We start from the raw sequence: 19,236 nt of genomic DNA, 5'->3' as shown, positions 1-19,236 counted from the left end.
TCCATTTTGACATGAGTTGTACTTTTGACACGGACAATGAATTTAATCTGCATGCCCGTACCCTTATGCTTTGAGGTGGCTACCTAATCTAGTTCTTGTTTTGAGGATTTAGTCCTGCCCAATAAATACCCTTCCCCCATATTAGTGTCCTATATTGACCAGAGAAGTGATACAATACAAGAGGTAAAGTTGATTTCACATGATCCATTTCTTTATTATAATCCATCACCCGGAGGCCTGACAAAGAAAAAAAGTAGCTTTAACTCAACCCCTACTTAGTTTTCCAGGCTTTCTCACGTTTTCATTTTGTTCCAATAGCTGAGTGATGAACGAGGATTGGAAGGATGGCATCGCAAGCTATGCAACCCAAAAAGAAAACACAGCACTAACCAATCCTAATACAGAACTTAACCACAATATTGTCAACAATACCAGTTAATGTTTTTTTTGGGTCACATTTACACAATGGTCAAGTTGTCTTTTGATAATTGTTACACAATTGTCAGCATTTGAGGTTGATCACAGGTTCTATAGTCTAGGTGTGCTGTCGTTCAATTGGCAGACATGAGGCTTTAGTACACACATGCATTTGTCATCGGGATCAAAGTGAGGGTTGACATCAGTTTTATAATGTGCAAACAGTCAACTAAAATCAGCACTATCAAATCTAATATTTGTTAATAAAAGCAAATGGAAACTGGGTTTAATGACAACATTCAGAAAGATTATTTCCTCAAATCAATTCTCACTAAAACTTAAATAATATTTCATCCTAAACACAAGCATCCCCCCCCACTCCCACACAACAGCGGTTTTATCATACACAGCTGTATCACTGACAAAGGCATTAGCATCTGTCCATGCTCTCCACTTTGGGTCATTAAGTTACTCCCCCCACCACAACCCCTACTCTTCAGGCAGTTGTAGTCCAATGTCTACACATGTATCTTGCAGAATCTAATGCATGTACATTATAAGCACTAGCCTGTGAGCGAGTGCATTCTCAAATGTTGTGTACAATATGTGTGAGGGGCGGACATAATTACAGGCTTGTCTAGCTCGACACAATTCTTGCTGGTGGGAAGCTGATACACAGGTAGTTGCCTATAAGGAGAGGAGTGTAGGGGACACTGGGGATTGGGAGAGATGTTGGGTGCACAAGGCAGAAAGGAGGGACGGGGGACTCAGGAGTTATCAGAGGGCACATGCTCCTCGAAGCCCTCGCTCTCCCTTACTAGCGCCCTTTCGAGGATGACGCGGCCTTCCTTGTAGCGCTGACTGTCTTCTGTGGCAAACTCGTAGATCCAGCCCAGCTTGCTGTTGCAGTTCTTGCAGCTGACGTCTCGTACCATGTGTCTGCCCGTCAGCATCACACGGTCCTGCACCTCGCTGTACTGCAGGTTCACCACCTGTGGGTGACAAACATATAGATTTATTCAACAAAGTATCTGAACCTGCAAGAGGGACGAGCAGCGTGTCCCATAGAAGTATGCCCTATCAATGAGTTTGGAACAGCACATACAGTATGGGACGAGGCTAGAGAACAATGACATGGTGTCATGCGTTTTGTGTAAGGACATGGTGTTATTCACAGGACTCTTAACTACAACCTATTAAAAAAGTTCCAATGCAGCCATTTTTATCTCAAATCATTTCTGGGTAACAAGTATCTAACTGTGAAACAAATTTAGCTTCTTAGCAAAGAGCAATTTTTCAAGCAAGAATTTAGCTAGGAATGCCAGAGTGGGGAGGGGAACATTTAAAACTAGCTATTGGCTGAGAGGTTTGAAACCAACGTATTGGTCTCATAACTAATTTACCGCCTGGTAATGTCACCAGGCAGGCCAAAACTCCATCCAATCAAATCATTTCAGGTGATCTTTTCAAACAGCTCTTACACTAAAAGGTTTCATCATAATTTTCAAAATGTCACATTATTATTCCAACTCAGTGTGAGAAATGTATATAAAACACAGGGAAATCACATTTTGGACTGCACTGGGCCTTTAAAAGTAGTCAACCCTCACCAGCCTCTTAAAAGTAGTCAACCCTCACCAGCCTCACCTTGTTGAAGAGGAAGGCTCGGCCCGTGGCGCCAGTGAAGCGGGTGGAGATGAGCTCAGAGCGGTTGGTCAGGATGGTGTCACAGTTGGCGCAGGAGAAGAGGCGGGTCCCGCCGATGTGGTCCAGGAAGATCCGGCCCATAGTGCTGTTGTCAGCAGAGACCGACCTTTAGGAAGGGCAAGTAAGTCATGTAAGACACTAACTCATTCACAGACAGCAGCTGAAAGAAAGGAGAGCGGGAGGCACAGAGTGAAACAGGTGCACATAAGACAACTACTCACAAAGACACATACTGGGTTTGAGACTGCAAACTGCCCAGTTAGAGTTTGTGTTATAGTGCGAGCCTATTGAGATCAATATGGATTCCAACTAGTTTAGGTGAACACATCATAGCAAAGGTGTCTAGAATTAACAAGTGTATCTTCTATTCGGTTTCATAGTGAACGGTTGTCTTCATTGGGGGTGAGTAACGATGCTGCTACATCTATCTACCTTCTACATAGAAACAAGGGCAGTTGAATTGTGACTGCGTCAGAGAGCCGCTGCGGTTGCCATTTCCATCCCATTTGCCATTTCCACTGGATTGGAAAATATTCCAAACTAAATCGACGTTTGATTGAACAACATGTAATCGAGAAGTTAAACAAGACCTGCGCGTATATTAAAATGTCAACAGTTGTCATAAGACTATGTCAGCGGTCAGTCTTTTTTTTTCTCGAAATAGTAGCTTTTTGGGAACCAAATGCCAATCAATCAGTCTTGGTCGATGTGTGAAGCGATTCATTCAAGTTGTCAACAATACCATGACCTCATTCAGATTTACAACAAATCTAGAAGTTTATCAACCGTTGTCTCTTATAAAACACATGGACAGCATAGCATTTCACGGCTAGCTAGTACAATCAAATAGGGTTTGATAATGATGATAGCTAGCTAAAGTAGCAAATATGACGTCAGTACACAAAGCCAATGTTTGTCGACGAAACATCGCGTGCCCAACTTTCTCTTACCTTGAATCTGTAATTTTCAGAGTTCTGTCGACACGAATGTTAATAACCTGTTTTCTTGACCACTTATTTAGTCTTTATCAACCTCGAATCCAGTTTTGTTGTTCTATTTTCACCTTCTTTTCGTCCTTCTCGTCGATTCTGTAGCTAGAAGTGGCGTCAGCTTTGTTGTTCTCTCACAGCTGTTCCGCAGACTGTATCAACATCCGGTAGATGTGGTCCCGCCCCTACTGGGTAGGGGAGTTCTTAGACAGACCCCAAGGAGGCAGCAGAGACCAAATTGAGTAAAAGCCAAAGTGTTTGAAATTAAACTGATGCAATGACAAATAATTATTTTTTTTAGGAAGCAGACTGAAATTATGAAGCTCAGCTCAGGCTTCATTGTACATTGTGGTGTGGTGGATTTCAGGCAGCTGATATGAGAAACTCCTGGATCAAAATCCAGGTAGGCTGTCTAATAATGAACATAGCCTTCTGACAGTCAGGTAGAAAAGTTTGCATCAAAATACTTCCTGTGCTGGAACAATGCAGTGCAATAACTGGACATGCACTCACATGAAAGAACACAGCAGGAAGATCACAAAGAATATCACAAAAATGTTAATCTCATTCCCAGACACTTCCGCCCAAGGAAAGTCAAACTTGGCCTTTATTAACCCAAGTACAGAAAATCTTTGGGCACGAGGTTACAAATAGATTTACCTGGCATCTTGAGCTGCACAAACTGTTCAGCTGTAGACTTAAGATAAGCAGCACTCCTGAAGATAGATGGAGCATTGTCATGCTTGAGTGTCCTTGGGAGACAGATAAGAGTCTTGTGTAAAGACTAATCTCTGCAGTTATCACAATTGAAGTGAGCATGTGATTATTGTATCAGATTAGGAGTGCTGATCTAGGATCAGTCCCCCCCCCGCCCGTGTCGTCTTAATCATTTAGATCTAAACGTTAAATCCACTCTCCTCTAACTTCAACTCGGATCCATTATCATAAAGTCTATTAGCATAAACACAAACATGATTTCAGATGTACATTACATTTACAGTACGGCAAATCAAGAAACATAATTGACTGTCCTGCTAGAGCTGACCCGGTCAACTGTAAAGTTTGTTGGAGGAGGAATAAAGTTCTGGAACTGTTTTTCATTGTTCAGGCTAGGCCCCTTAGTTCTAGTTAAGGGAAAGCTTAACGCTACAGCACACAATGACATTCTGTGTTTCCAAATTTGTGGCAACAGTTTGGGGAGGCCCTTTGCTGTTTCAGTGTGATAATTCCCCCTTGCAAAAAGCAAAGGTACATACAGAAATGGTTTGTTGGGATCGGTGTGGAAGAACTTGACTGGCCTGCACAGAACCTTGACCTCAACCCCATCGAATACCTTTGGGATGAATTGGAACACCGACTGCGAGCCAGCTGCGAGCCAGGCCTAATCGCCCAACATCAGTGCCCGACCTCAGTAATGCTCGTGGCTGAATGGAAGCAAGTTCCCGCAGCAGTGTTCGAACATCTAGCGGAAAGCCTTCCCAGAAGAGGGGAGGTTGTTATTGCAGGAAAGGGGGAACCAACTCCATAATAATGCCCATGATTTTGGAATAAGATGTTCGAACAGGTATCCATATACTTTTGGTAATGTAGTGAACATCGTGTAATCAACTATATTTCTCCCTCACCTTTCCATCTGGCAGTCCCTCTCCTCTGTAATCATTACAGATAGATAATGAACAGAGACTGATAATCATAAGTGATGAGCAGTCAATTTAACTTCAATTTAACTTCACGTATGAAACACGTGCCTATGTTGCTGACCAAGAGATTGGCCCTGACAATCTATAAAGAAATCAAATGTGTGTACATCCATATCAATTTATGATGAAACCATGAAAGACAACTGCTCTTGTAATTTCTATTGCATGATGGCTATTCCATCAACCAACTGCCCCATGCCTATACCCATAATTAATACTAATATTAATTCACACTAATTACAATTCTTATTTATTTTCATACGGTTTGAAATGAAGTATGTTTTGTAACAGGGAGTCATTAGGTGCCTGTCCTTGTAGCAGGAAGTTGAAGCAGGAAGTCTTTAAGTCAAGGATATAAGGTATTTAAAAATATCTCTTATGTCACCGTCTGTCAATATTGTCGTAAGAACATTCGGACCAAAGCACAGTGTGATATGGGTTCCACATATTTATTGAAGTGAAACGCATAAAACAATAAAGAACAAATTAAATGTGATGTCAATGAAGTGCTCACAGGCAACTACACATAAACAAGATCCCACAAAACACAGTGGGGAAATGGCTGCCTAAATATGATCCCCAATCAGAGACAACGATAAACAGCTGCCTCTGATTGGGAACCATACCAGGCCAACATAGAAATAAACAACCTAGATTACCCACCCTAGTCACACCCCGACCTAACCAAAATAGAGAATTAAAAGGTTTTCTTTGGTCAGGGCGTGACATTGTCAATCTATTACCAAGGAGACTTAGCCATCCATCAACTCACTGACGGTTTCTGACTCTTTCCATTCACTCTCCTCCAATTTCTCCCAGACTGGCTCTGGTTCACTCCTCGGCGTCGCTGACCACCCCGTGTGCCTCCCCCCCAAAAAAATCTTTCGGGCTGTTTTTTGGGCTTTCGTTGTGGCCACAAACACCAGCGTCGTCGCTGACCTCCCTTATCTCCTTGTGTGTGCTTCCAAGGAAGGCTTTCGTATTCTCCCATGATTTCCTCCCAAGTCCAGGATACTCTCTCCTCCTGGGCATGCTGCTTGGTCCTGGTTTGGTGGGATCTTTTGTCAATATTGTCATAAGAACATTCGGACCAAAGAGCAGCGTGATATGGGTTCCACATATTTGTTGAAGTGAAACGCACAAAACAATAAAGAACAACCGAAACGTGATGTCAATTAAGTGCTCACAGGCAACTACACATAAACAAGATCCCACAAAACACAGAGGGTAAATGGCTGCCTAAATATGATCCCCAATCAGAGACAACGATAAACAGCTGCCTCTGATTGGGAACCATACCAGGCCAACATAGAAATAAACAACCTAGATTACCCACCCTAGACACACCCTGACCTAACCAAAATAGAGAATAAAAAGGCTCTCTATGGTCAGGGCGTGACACTGTCAATCTATTACCAAGGAAGCTTAGCCATTTTAAGGACATTTCCCCACGAGATTGCTTGTTAGAATGTTACACAATGTATAGCCTACTAAAGGATTGTGATTTGCATCTATGGAATACAACCATTGCCAGAGGCAGAACAGATAATAAGGTAAAAGTTTATAATAACACCATGTAATAAAGGATTAGAAAATAGTTTATTCATCATCATTTAATTCATCATTAAGGCTGTCACACTCCAATAGGGTATTTTTTTCCTCTTAATCACATCACAAGGAACTTATATCAGTTAAATACAAACACCAATATAATACTTTTTTGTATTACAACTTTTAAAAAAATGTTTTATAAAAAACATGCTAATTAGGCAATGTCTCATTATATATGTGCATATTTGCATATACCGCAAATGGTTTTTGCTGTATATGAAAGCCTACATATTTTGGTTGAACAAGTAGAGCAGGTTATTGATACATACTTTTTTTCATCTTTCTATCTGTGAAATAATTGTTGGTGCATATTTCCAAATAAAATGCTATTCAGAATCTAGATTTGGCAACAAATCAACAATTCTTTCTTTGCAAGTCTGGAGAATCTATCTAAGGACAACCACAAAACATGTGTTGAATGCAGATGCTTCTGAAGCTGATAAAATGTTGTTGGTGTGTGGGAAGAGTCTTACTTTTGGGAAACGGCAATTAAAGAGAAGTATAAAGAATGTAGCCTACCAATTGCCAAATTCCTATTTGCAGTGCCTTCAGAAAGTATTGATACCCATTGACTTATTCCACATTGTGTTGTGTTACAGACTAAATTCAAAAAGGATTAAATATATTATTTTTCTCACCAATCTCAAATAAAGTAAAATGTTATTGGTTGCCTAAACATACAGTATTTAGCAGATGGTATTGCTGGTCTAGTGAAATGCTTATTATGCTTGCTCCAACAGTAAAGTAATTTATAACAATACATGCATAACAATACAGACAGTGTGGTGAAAAAGGCGCAGCAATGCCTCTTCAAACTCAGGAGGCTGAAGAAATTTGGCTTCTCACCTAAAAACCTGACAAACTTTTACAGATACACAATTGAGAGCGTCCTGTCGGGCTGTATCACCGCCTGGTACGACAACTGCGCCGCCCTCAACCACAAGGCTCTCCAGAGGGTGGTGCAGTCTGTACAACGCATCACTGGGGGCAAACTATCTGTCCTCCAGGACACCTACAGCACTCAATGTCACAGGAAGGCCAAAAAGATCATCAAGGACAACAACCACCCGAGCCACTGCCTGTTCACCCCGCTACCATCCAGAAGACAAGGTCAGAACAGGTGACGGAGAGACTGAAAAACAGCTTCTATCTCAAGGCCATCAGACTGTTAACTTTAAACAGCAATCATTAACTCAGAGAGGCTGCTGCATACATACAGACTCAAATCATTGGCCACTTTAATAAATGGATCACTAGTCACTTTAAATATTGGAACTTTAACAATGTCATGCAATAAAATGCAAATTAATTAAAAATCATACAATGTGATTTTCTGGATTTTTGTTTTAGATTCCGTCTCTCACAGTTGAACTGTACCTATGATAAAAATTACAGACCTCTACATGCTTTGTAAGTAGGAAAACATGCAAAATCGGCAGTGTATCAAATACTTGTTCTCCCCACTGTAATTACTCCTGTCTAAATAAAATAATTTAAAATCTTCACCAGGGAGCATGACTTAGCCACAGGGTATCATTAGCTTCTTAAAGTGTGTTTGGGAAGCCCGAAATGTGGGTATTGCCTGTGGCAATATGTCTAGCTGACTGAGTTGCGGCTGTCAGTGAAAGCGTCTAAAATATGTGTGAAGATAGTGTCTTGAGTATAAAATTAAAAATGTTGCCTCAAGAAGAAGTTGAGGAGCAATGTTGAAAAGATATTGTGCGTTTCTCTCCAGAATGCATACATATGTAGGCAGGTGCCCATTTGGCAGTCTTTTTTCTGATTGTCTACCTCACCACAAATTTTTTCTTTGCCTCACACAAGTCAACAAAGTATGTTTAAATAACATCCATTGCGAATGATAGTTCAGTCCTCAGTAGTCCTCAGATAGTCCTCAGTATTCAAAAAAATCTTTCCAACACGCCCGGCCTCGATATTCACCAAGCCTCAGTGTGAAAGATCAAAATATCATGATCTGATGATTCCATATATGCAGTGGAAACGTCATAAAAGACCACTTTCTGTCTTTGTTTCTTTGTTTCTTTCATTGGCGCTGGAAATTTGAGGGCCCGGAATAGGCTAGTTGATACAATATTGCAAGTTCATTAGCGACAACTTCCGGCCGGACCCTGTGACAATTTGATATGATGTTGAACTTCGCTAGCAATACCTCAAGTCAAGACATATAGAAATGGAGGCATACAGGCGGAGAAAAGAGATTAATGTGATTGAAAGAACCAGAATTTTCATCAGTTTACTTTCTACTGTTTTTATTTTTCGGCTTTAGGCCTATGTATGTTACTTAGTTGATGATGGAAGTTATAGGCCTACTGCTGCATTGGACTATAGGTTATCGCTGAGTTCTATGCTCTCATTTATTTAGCCGCCATGGATCACAGTGTATTAATGTGTCCATATGGCAGAGGCTTAGTGGTGACCCGTCATTCACATCAGGTGGGGCAGAGCAATGTAAAACAAATGTTATATATATATATATATATATATATATATGTATGTATGTATGTATGTATGTGTATATATATATATATATGTGTAAATGTCATTGAGTTAATAAAACCGCATACAAACATGTTCTATTTATTGTTTTCTTGAGTAAGGCAGCTCCAAAATGCAGGTGTTTCAGCCTAGCTCAGTGCTTTCTGTGGTGATGAGGCAAGCCAGCAGAAAATACGGAGCGTTGCGCCGTGATTGGCTCAGTGTTCTGTCACTCATGTGGACGCTGAATCACCCCCAAGTCTCATGCCCCGTGTACACTAGCACGTGGTGCCGCGCGGTGAAACACCTCTTCCCATTAATTTGGAAGGAAAGCGGTGAGAAGCAGAGAGGGCGGTGGATCATTGGACGGCACGAATGTGGTGTGCGAGAGGTTGAAAAGTTCAACATTTCCCAACTTTATGCAAATCACCAGCGGCGACCGCTGGGCGAGGACCAATCATATCAAGTTGTTCCCACAACAAATTTGACGCTATGCAACCCAAGGCTGGAGACTTTCTTCAGCAAAGATGGCTGACAAAAATACTAGGATGGAAGCAAATGTAAGTAATTATAACTTTATAACTAATCATGCAATAAATGTAAAGTTGAGAGGAATATGTTAATGTAGTGACAAACGATTATGCATATGTTAATTGACAAAAATCGCTATTTAGCAAGCTAGCTGACTAGCTAATATTAATCTGCTAGCTTTATGGGTGTTGTGACATGCATATGAAATTGAAATTCAGTTTTTTCATGTTTTGGGGACTCCTGAAACAACCAGCAAACCAGGATGTCATCTTGTGAAACAGTGGATGTAAAGAATCTAGCTAGCTAAGCATTTACTGTAAATTTAGCGTACAATTTTGTAAGCTTGCCTTGCTGATATTTGCCATGCAATGCAGAAGAAGTAACGTAGCTAGCTAGCTAGCTAGCTATTTTCTTGCTTATTGTGCAGTGGAGGATAAAAATACCTGTATGCCTATAGATGTGTAGCTTGCTATGTAGCCAATCTGTGTATGGACCCTAAAACGTTTAGTATACATATTAGTTCAGAACCTAGCTATTCATCTCAGTTATCATAGCCTGTTGTATCAACTTCAAAACAGTCTGAATGACATTAACGAAGACTATGGATTGAGTAGAATATAATATAACTTTGTGCCAAGGATTGTATATACATGTAGTATATGTATATACATGTAGTTATTACCATGCATGTAATAACATTGTAGCCTGTACATTTAATATATTCACTGATCATGTATTCTACCTTGGAAAATAAAGATGCAGTTCAGGTATGAATGTCTTTTCAGATTATTCGTCAGTCAAATCCTGTCACGCCCCGATCTGTTTCACCTCTTCCTGTGATTGGCTCCACCCCCTGCAGGCGTTGCTTATTTTCCCCAGTGTATTTATCCCTGTGTTTCCTGGCTCTCTGTGCCAGTTCGTCTTGTATGTTAGTCAAGTCAACCAGCGTGTTTTTTCCATTCTCCTTTTGCATTTCTCTTTTTTGATAGTCTTCCTGGTTTTGACCCCTACCTGTCTCTGGACTACTTTCCCGCCTGCCTGATCATCCTGCCTGCTCTGACCTTGAGCCTGCCCTTCTGTACCTTTTGGACTCTGAACTGGTTTTGACCCTTTTGCCTGTCCACGACCATTCTCCTTACCCTATTGAATTAATAAATATTGTAAGACTCCAACCATCTGTCTCTTGTGTCTGGGTCTTGCCTTGTGTCATGATAAAATCCTATACCAGGGGTATCAAATTCCAGTCTTTGAATGATGCTGTCTGCATGTACAGTTGAAGTCATAAGTTTACATACACCAAATAGATTTAAACTCAGTTTTTCACAATTCCTGACATTTAATCCTAGTAAAAATTCTCTGTCTTAGGTCAGTTAGGATCACCACTTTATTTTAAGAATGTGAAATGTCAGAATAATAGTAGAGAGAATGATTTATTTCAGCTTTTCTTTCATCACATTCCCAGTGGGTCAGAATTTCACATACACTCAATTAGTATTTGGTAGCATTGCCTTTAAATTGTTTAACTTGGGTCAAACGTTTTGGGTAGCCTTCCACAAGCGTCCCGCAATAAGTTGTGTGAATTTTGGCCCATTCCTCCTGACAGAGCTGGTGTAACTGAGTCAGGTTTGTAGGCCTTATTGCTCGCACACACTTTTTCAGTTCTGCCCACAAATCTTCTATGGGAATAAGGTCAGGGCTTTGTGGTGGCCACTCCAATACCTTGACTTTGTTGTCCTGTCGTGGAAATTTCCTGTATTACCAAATCTTGAGAGAGCAAACCACACACAAGTCAGAGTTGTCATAAAGTCCATCTTTAATTATATGAGCTTCACCATAGCCCTGTGACTCTCAGATCAATTCAGTGTCTATAAATGAATTATCTGAGAGTGCTTACATATTGGCAACTGAGATCCTTTATAGCAAAGACACACATAGCCAGACAGCATTGGCTATAAATTATCGTTCAGTTTGGTCTCCTAAACTAAGTTCTTATCTCGTTCTTGGTACCACTTAGGACCAAAAACATTACCTCATCCAATGGCATATATCAAATACACCCCCCCCTGGACAAGATCACAGACTGGTTCCTCATTAATCACCCCATCCCTTCACATGGTTTAGGAATAGTTTACAGACACATTCACAGATAAGACTAACCCGACCTCTCCCCTCTAACTTTAGCCCACATAGGCAAGCTTATGAAAATGAATAAAACATCTTATTTATAAATGTTACCTAAAGAATTCAGATTCTGCCACGACAGTCCTTAAGCCATTTTTCCACAACTTTGGAAGTATGCTTTGGGTCATTGTCCATTTGGAAGACCCATTTGCGACCAAGCTTTAACTGATGTCTTGAGATGTTGCTTCAATATATCCACATCATTTTACTTCCTCATGATGCCATCTATTTTGTTAAGTGCACCAGTCCCTCCTGCAGCAAAGCACCCCCACAACATGATGCTGCCACCCCTGTGCTTCACGGTTGGGATGGTGTTCTTCGGCTTGCAAGCCTCCCCCTTGTTCCTCCAAACATAACGATGGTCATTATGGCCAAATTATTTTTGTTTCATCAGACCAGAGGACATTTCTCCAAAAAGTACGATCTTTGATCCCATGTGCAGTTGCAAACCGTAGTCTGGCTTTTTTTATGGCGGTTTTGGAGCAGTGGCTTCTTCCTCGCTGAGCGGCCTTTCAGGTTATGTCGATATAGGACTCGTTTTACTGTGGATGTAGATACTACCGTACCCGTTTCCTCCAGCATCTTCAAAAGGTCCTTTGCTGTTGTTCTGGGATTAATTTGCACTTTTCGCACCAAGGTACGTTCATCTCTAGGAGACAGAACGCGTCTCCTTCCTGAGCATGGTCCCATGGTGTTTATACTTGCGTACAATTTTTTTACAGATGAACATGGAATCTTCAGGCGTTTGGATATTGCTCCCAATGATGAACTAGACTTGTGGAGGTCTACAATTTTTTTTCTGAGATCTTGGCTGATTTCTTTAGATTTTCCCATGATGTCAAGCAAAGAGGCACTGAGTTTGAAGGTAGGCCTTGAAATACATCCACAGGTAAACCTCCAATTGACTCAAATTATGTCAATTAGCCTATCAGAAGCTTCTAAAGCCATGACATAATTTTCTGAAATTTTCCAAGCTGTTTAAAGTTACAGTCAACTTACTGTATGTAAACTTCTGACCCACTACAATTGTGATACAGTGAATTATAAGTGAATAATCTGTCTGTAAACAATTGTTGAAAAAAAAATATCCTAACCGACTTGCCAAAACCATAGTTTGTTAACAAGAAATTTGTGGAGTGGTTGAAAAATTAGTTTTAATGACTCCAACCTGTATTACAATTATATACTTCAACAGTGTTTATCAATCTTGGTCCTGGGACATCAATTTTTATACATTGTAACTATGCATTAGACTAGATACATGATTTAACTAGTTAAAGGCTGATTTGTAATTCATATATACAGAAATATAATTTTAAAAAACAGCACACTACACTTCCTATGCATCATGTAAGTACTCTAAAACCGGTTCGTCTCAATATCTAATTTCCTTCATCTGTATTGATCTGATAAACAAAGGATAGGTGTAGTATTTCATCAAATGAGACTTAATTTCAACCAGTCGAGAATGTGAAACGCTTTATTGAAAGAATTTTCAAGTTTTATAAATACATAATACATGCATTATACTATTATAATTGTTATATTATAAATACAAGTAAATCTGTACTTCAATGCACATCTGGTGTGCATTATAAAAACAGAAGAAGAAAGAGGAGGTGAGAAAGAGCATAAAAGACAGAAAGGGGAAGAGGTAAGAACAGAGGAGCAGGGATTACTAAACAGTGCTGCTAAACTTCATATTCTCTCAGGTCATCACAATTACATAATAGTGTCTCTAGTGGTGTCTCCTAACCAGCCTTGGGCTCCCAGTCGGCCCGAAAATTATCTTAAGAACGGGTGAGGTGGCGATGACGGGACTGGGGGTTGGCATCCTCTCTCACATCAAAACATACCTGCAGACGAGAGACAGATGGAGAGAGAAAGCATGTTTAAGCCTTGTTTTTTTCTAACATTGTCAGTCAACATAATCATCAGGAGGTGAAATGCAAAACTGACCTTGGATCATTAAATCTGGGACTACTACATCTATTTGTATTTCAACGTAGAGCATCTCTTTAATAATACTTCCTGTTGAGCTGACCAAGTGACCTCTCACCCCTCCCCTCTGATCATGCTGTGCCCTCCATGTAGCCAGTTCAGATGCGGGAGGGGTTCACCGACACAGCTGATATAACCTAGAGGATTTAGGGAAAAGGGTAGTGAGGGATAAAGTGAAGGAGAGAGGCTGTTATTGAGAAAATAAGGTAGTTAAAGAGACAGTGTTCAACAGGAATCTGTGTGTGTGGCCTCATCTAATGTCCACACTGGCTGCAGAGTGGCTGCAGAGTCCTTTATGCTGAAAAACATGCACAGACACACAAGGACAAACAATATAGTATAGTTATATAAATAATGAAGTGTCTTACTATTCTCCATGGTTGGCCCTCTTGCCTATTCTTTGAAGGTGGAAGGAGTCACTGTTATACACCTGAGCCTGCTTACTGCACAACACAGTTCGCCAATCAGATTGATACATGAGTGTGTAGGTGTGGGTTACAGGGTGTCTAATTGCTCTAAATTTTTTCAATATGGGTGACTTAAAATAGCCTGTTTGTTTTTGTACAGGCATCACATCCTTACCGAAACAGTTCCCTCACCTGAATAAGTAGAAATCAAAGAGCAAGAAACTGGTAATTGAAGAACTGCAGTTGACATAGCTAAGTAAAAGGAAGAACACTCTTATTGCAATGTGAATGGCTCTTAAAAGAACCGTTGGTTGTGCATAGTCTATGGTGTTGCCAGGGAACAGCACACTCTTCAAAGAAGTAGGAGTTGAAGACTTCCCACACATAGGTTTCCTCTCTTGCTGCGTTGTTGGACCCCATCCTTGAAACATCCTGCAGAGCAGCAGTCTTCTCCTCTGGCACGCGTTGGTGAGTTGCAGATCCCCTCCTGGTCCCCGTGTCCATCCTTAGGAAGTTATGCAGGACACAGGTAGCCTTCACACACCTGAATTCCCCCAGGAGGCAGTCCCAGATGGCCCTGGTCACCCAACCTTGCAGTGCCCTACACAGTAACTGTAGGCAAACGTTTTGAAGGAATATCCAGTTACAAGGTATCTGTAGGAATATGGAAGATAATGTCATTATTAGACTTTAACATCACCAGGTCATTGTGGATTACTAAAGTATAATGTCCATTATAACAAATCATGATAACATGAATGTGCACACACATGTGCATGTGTAGCATGTGAAAAAAGCAGGATCATATCAAGGTTAGCATCACAAATTAATGAATAAATACCACTTGAAGATGGATGATGAGTTGATCATTTGAATCAGCTGTGTAGTGCTAAGGCAAAAACAAAAATGTGCACCGATTTGAGTCCTCAGGACCAGGATTGAGAACCACTGCTCTTCATTTGGACCTCTTCATCTGCAGACAGGCTTTCACAGCTCTCTGTATCTGAGGACAGAAAACCTCACAAGAAACAGACTTCATTATACTCAAATTAGACCGCAGTGAATATTATGTTACTATTATCCCCATCCTCACTTCTAGGGACTGGAACTACACAAAAGTACCTGCCCTATCCAGAATAGCCTCCTCACTCACTTTGACAGTTGGGGCTGCTATCCTTTTACCCTCCTCCATGGCGGTTAGTTAGCTACCTACAAATGCATTTGGAGTTTGTTTTTTACAGTGATAAATACATAAAGATAGCTATCTAATATGAAGTTAAGTAGTTGGTGATATTTAATTCACTTAGCTAGCTATACATTATGTTATGTTGGCTAGATAGCTAGCTAGCTACGTTAGCAGCTCATTTGAGTTAGCCTTCACTGTAGCTAGTTAGCTAATAATACAGCATTTTGTTTTACATTTTTTAAATGTATTTACTTACTTGAATAGGTTCTCCCAGCCATGTGGATGATTGGAAACAGGGCAGCAAAGTGGGTTTGTCACCAGAGCGTTTTAGAGCATATTACTATTTACCTGTGAATAAATTAATGAAATGGAGAATGGATTCAACTATTTAACCATTTAATAACCAGACCTCCATACAAACCTGCTACGTTGAATTATTGATGCACAATCGAACGTGGGCGTGCAACTAGTAGCCCATGTGCCTCACCCTAATCATTTGGTATATGTTCATCTCTTAATTTTGCCTATTGTTCTGACTTGGTGGTGCACATGTAGCCTATAACCTGTTTTAGAGAAATGTAATCATTGAATATTGTAAGAGCTTTCATTGTCTGTTTATATGCCTCCTTTATTTATCCTACAGTTCTGACTTGGTGTATTGGGAGAACACGGTAATGTAAGGCCCATGTTCTGAATTATGTCTCTGTACATTTCAAAAGTGCTGAACAAATAGTTCTATTGACCTTGTCTGTCCTAGCTCGCTCATTAATGTCTTAATCAAAATTACAGATTGCCTCTTATCCCCTTGTTGTCCCCTTGCAATAGTTTGTACATCTCAATTGTCAGAAGAAACCACATTTTTTTAATCAAGTCAGCCATATAAGCTATGTTTTTTTTAAAGACAATAAATGAGGCTGAATGAACTGTTTCACAGCCAGACAAGGCTCCGCTGATAGCCAGGTGTAGCAGTGGTATAGTGCAATTAATGTAGTGTTTGAGAAACAAAAATGTTATTGAAATTAGACTGTTCACACAAAAATGTGTGTATATAAATATTAATAACTGGCATGCAGATTGGTAAAATGATAGGACAAATTGTAAGCTTCCCCAAAACTTGAAAGTCATGAGCTGCCTATGGTCTTTACTATTACATGATTACATTTTTTTTAAAGTGTGTTAGCGAGTGCACACATACAGTATGAGGTCTGCCTATGGAAATCATGGAAATCTTTGTTGTGACTGGGTGTATTGATATACCATCCAAAGTGCAATTAATAACTTCACCGTGCACAAAAGGATATCTCCCTGGTCTTTGTGGTAGAAACTGTTTGAAATTCACTACTCAACCGGGACCTTACAGTGATGAGGTAGTCATTCAAAAACCATGTTAAACACTATTATTGCACACAGAGTCCATGCAATTTATTATGTGACTTGTTAAGTACATTTTTACTTCCCATAACAAATGGGTTGAATACGTATTGACTCAAGACATTTCAGTTTGAAATGTGTTATTACTTTGTAAAAGTTTCAAATAACATAATTCCACTTTGACATTATGGGGTATTGTGTATATGCCAGTGACTCAAAAACTCAATTCAATCCATTTTAAATTTAGGCTGTAACACAACAAAATGTGGAAAGTCAATGGAATACTTTCTGAAGGCACTGTAGACCCAATCGCAATCTCTTCAAAGTAAGGTCCTTCTGTGGCTCAGTTGGTAGAGCATGGCGCTTGTAACGCCAGGGTAGTGGGTTCGATTCCGGGACCACCCATACGTAGAATGTATGCACACATGACTGTAAGTCGCTTTGGATAAAAGCGTCAGCTAAATGGCATATATTATTATTATTATTAAGTTACTACATCCAGTGAGCTCCAAATGTATTGGGACTGTGACACATTTTGTTTTATTTTGGCTCTGTACTTCAACACTTTGGATTTGAAATGATACAATGACTACAATGAAGTTAATAGATTTTTTTTTTTTTTTAACCTTTATTTAACTAGGCAAGTCAGTTAAGAACAAATTCTTATTTTCAATGACGGCCTAGAAACAGTGGGTTAACTGCCTGTTCAGGGGCAGAACGACAGATTTGTACCTTGTCAGTTCGGGGATTTGAACTTGCAACCTTCCGGTTACTAGTCCAACACTCTAACCTGCCGCCCCAAGTTAAAGTCCAGACTGTCAGCTTTAATTTGAGGTTATTTTCATCCATTTGGGGTGAACTGTTTAGAAAAGACAGCCCTTTTTTTAAATAGTCCCTCAATTTTAGGGGACCAAAGGTATTGGGACAAATGATTTTGTATATAAAAGTAGTCAAAAGTATACTATTTGGTCCCATATTCCTAGCATACAATGATAGTGACGACAAACTTGTTGAATGCATTTGCTTTGCTTTGTTTTGATTGTGTTTCAGATTTTTTTTTTTTGCCCAATAATAATAATTGATGCTGTTATTTTGGAGTCACTTTTATTCGAAACACTTTTACATTAATGTGGAAGCTACCATGATTATGGATAGTCCTGATTGAATCGTGAATAATAATTAGTGAAAGTTACAGATATACGAAAAAATCACAGAATTTATAAATTGAACATTTTATTTTCAGCCTGTGGTTCCTCGCCTTAAATCATGACTCCCACATTTGTAAATGTTAGCAGGCTAATGGCAGTCATTCACACATTTCTAAACAACTTTTAAAGTATGTAATAATGATTCATTAAAAAAAAGTTTGTTGAGGAAGGTTCTCATTGGCACTGTTCACATTGATATTGGAGTCATTTAGCAGATACTCTTATCCAGAACGACTTACTGTTTGGAAATTATTCAGACCCCTTGACTTTTTCCACATTTTGTTACGTTACAGCCTTGTTCTAAAATGGAATAAATAGTTTTTTCCCCCTCATCAATCTATACACAATTCCCCATAATGACCATGCAAATACTTTTTTTTTTCAATTGAGCAAATGTACAAAAAAAACAACCCTGAAATATCACATCTACAAACATATGCATTCAGACTCTTTACTCAGAACTTTGTTGAAGCAACTTTGGCAGCTTTAAAGCCTTGAGTCTTCTTTGGTATGAAGCTACAAGCTTGGCACACCTGTATTTGGGGAGTTTCTCCCATTATTTTCTGCAGATCTTCTCAAGCTCTGTCAGGTTGGATGGGGAGCGTCACTGCACAGCTATTTTCACATCTCTCCAGAGATGTTAGATCGGGTTCAAGTAAGGTCTCTGGCTGGGCCACTCAAGGACATTCAGAGACTTGTCCTGAAGCCACTCCTGCATTGTCTTGGCTGTGTGCTTAGGGTCGTTGTACTGTTGGAAGGTGAACCTTCTCCCCAGTCTAAGGTCCTGAGTGCTCTGGAGCAGGTTTTCATCAAGGATCAGAGGTTTTCGTAAAATGGGCAGGGACTATGCTGTCCTAGCTTCAGGGGTGCAAGGAAAGGGAATAGCTTAGATTGGGCTGCCTCTCTCTCTCTCTACCTTGTCTTTGCTTTCACTTCCATTCTTTCTTCCTGTAATTATGGGATGTAACAATTTCACAGCCATGCCCAACCCCTCCCACTATGTATAATATGCATATGCATGATGTGTATTATATATCCTGGATAGGTGCACCTTTGAATCACTTCAAACCGCGAGGTTGAGGAAGTAGGACGGTAAAGGACAATAAAGCCCAGCCAACTGAGCAGTTAGACAAACAGACAGATAGTCAGACATAAAGACAGACAGAAGACAACAGATGGCCTATGAGGACAAACTTTGACAGACAAAAGGATGCTTCCATTACTGGTTATAGCTCTGCTGGGGTTCTCCACAGCAACAGGTTTCTATGCACTTCTATACTCAAACTCTCTGATTATTTTAAACATAAAAGTTTACAAACGGGGTAAATTGAAGAATACCAGTGGCCTTGTGTTTCGTGGTGGCAGGAATGGTATTTGGGAAATATCACAAGTAGAGTCAAGTTGTATTTCTGTGGTGATTATTGGCATGCC

At 40.0% G+C, this 19,236-nt stretch overlaps 2 protein-coding genes and 1 long non-coding RNA gene across 4 annotated transcripts in view; 1 reads left to right on the top strand and 2 right to left on the bottom strand.

Moving 5' to 3' along the window:
• Positions 1 to 19,236, bottom strand: part of LOC127909420 (uncharacterized) — a 286,097-nt gene that overhangs the window by 81,133 nt on the left and 185,728 nt on the right. The window lies entirely within an intron of this gene.
• On the bottom strand, positions 190 to 3,280 carry LOC118398475 (protein yippee-like 5). Of its 2 annotated transcripts, none has more exons than XM_035793854.2 (3): positions 3,075 to 3,280; positions 2,065 to 2,284; positions 190 to 1,409 (listed from the first exon to the last, which is right to left on the bottom strand). In XM_035793854.2, the coding sequence occupies exons 2-3, from the start codon at positions 2,203 to 2,205 to the stop codon at positions 1,185 to 1,187; spliced, it is 366 nt and encodes a 121-aa protein (XP_035649747.1). In that variant the 5' UTR covers positions 2,206 to 2,284; positions 3,075 to 3,280; the 3' UTR covers positions 190 to 1,184. The 2 variants fall into 2 exon arrangements, with proteins under 2 accessions (XP_035649747.1, XP_035649746.1); XM_035793853.2 differs by having other exon boundaries at positions 2,065 to 2,230; positions 3,075 to 3,279.
• Positions 18,872 to 19,236, top strand: part of LOC118398471 (phospholipase B1, membrane-associated-like) — a 30,464-nt gene continuing 30,099 nt past the window's right edge. The window contains exon 1 of the mRNA XM_035793847.2: positions 18,872 to 19,064. Within this exon, the coding sequence (XP_035649740.2) occupies positions 19,016 to 19,064 (49 nt within the window). The 5' untranslated portion in view covers positions 18,872 to 19,015. The remainder of the gene's footprint in view (positions 19,065 to 19,236) is intronic.

The sequence above is a fragment of the Oncorhynchus keta genome, chromosome 19 (genome assembly GCF_023373465.1).
Source record: "Oncorhynchus keta strain PuntledgeMale-10-30-2019 chromosome 19, Oket_V2, whole genome shotgun sequence".
NCBI classification, from domain to species: Eukaryota; Metazoa; Chordata; class Actinopteri; order Salmoniformes; family Salmonidae; genus Oncorhynchus; species Oncorhynchus keta.
Note: the sequence above shows the minus strand (reverse complement) of the source record. Positions and strands in the feature narration are given on the sequence as shown.

Excerpts from the sequence above, each read along its gene's own strand:
- LOC118398475 (XM_035793854.2), bottom strand. The coding sequence starts at position 2,205 with ATGGGCCGGATCTTCCTGGACCACATCGGCGGGACCCGCCTCTTCTCC. Across the intron at positions 1,410-2,064 it reads GAGCCTTCCTCTTCAACAAG|GTGGTGAACCTGCAGTACAG; the intron begins GTGAGGCTGGTG and ends TGTCACCCACAG.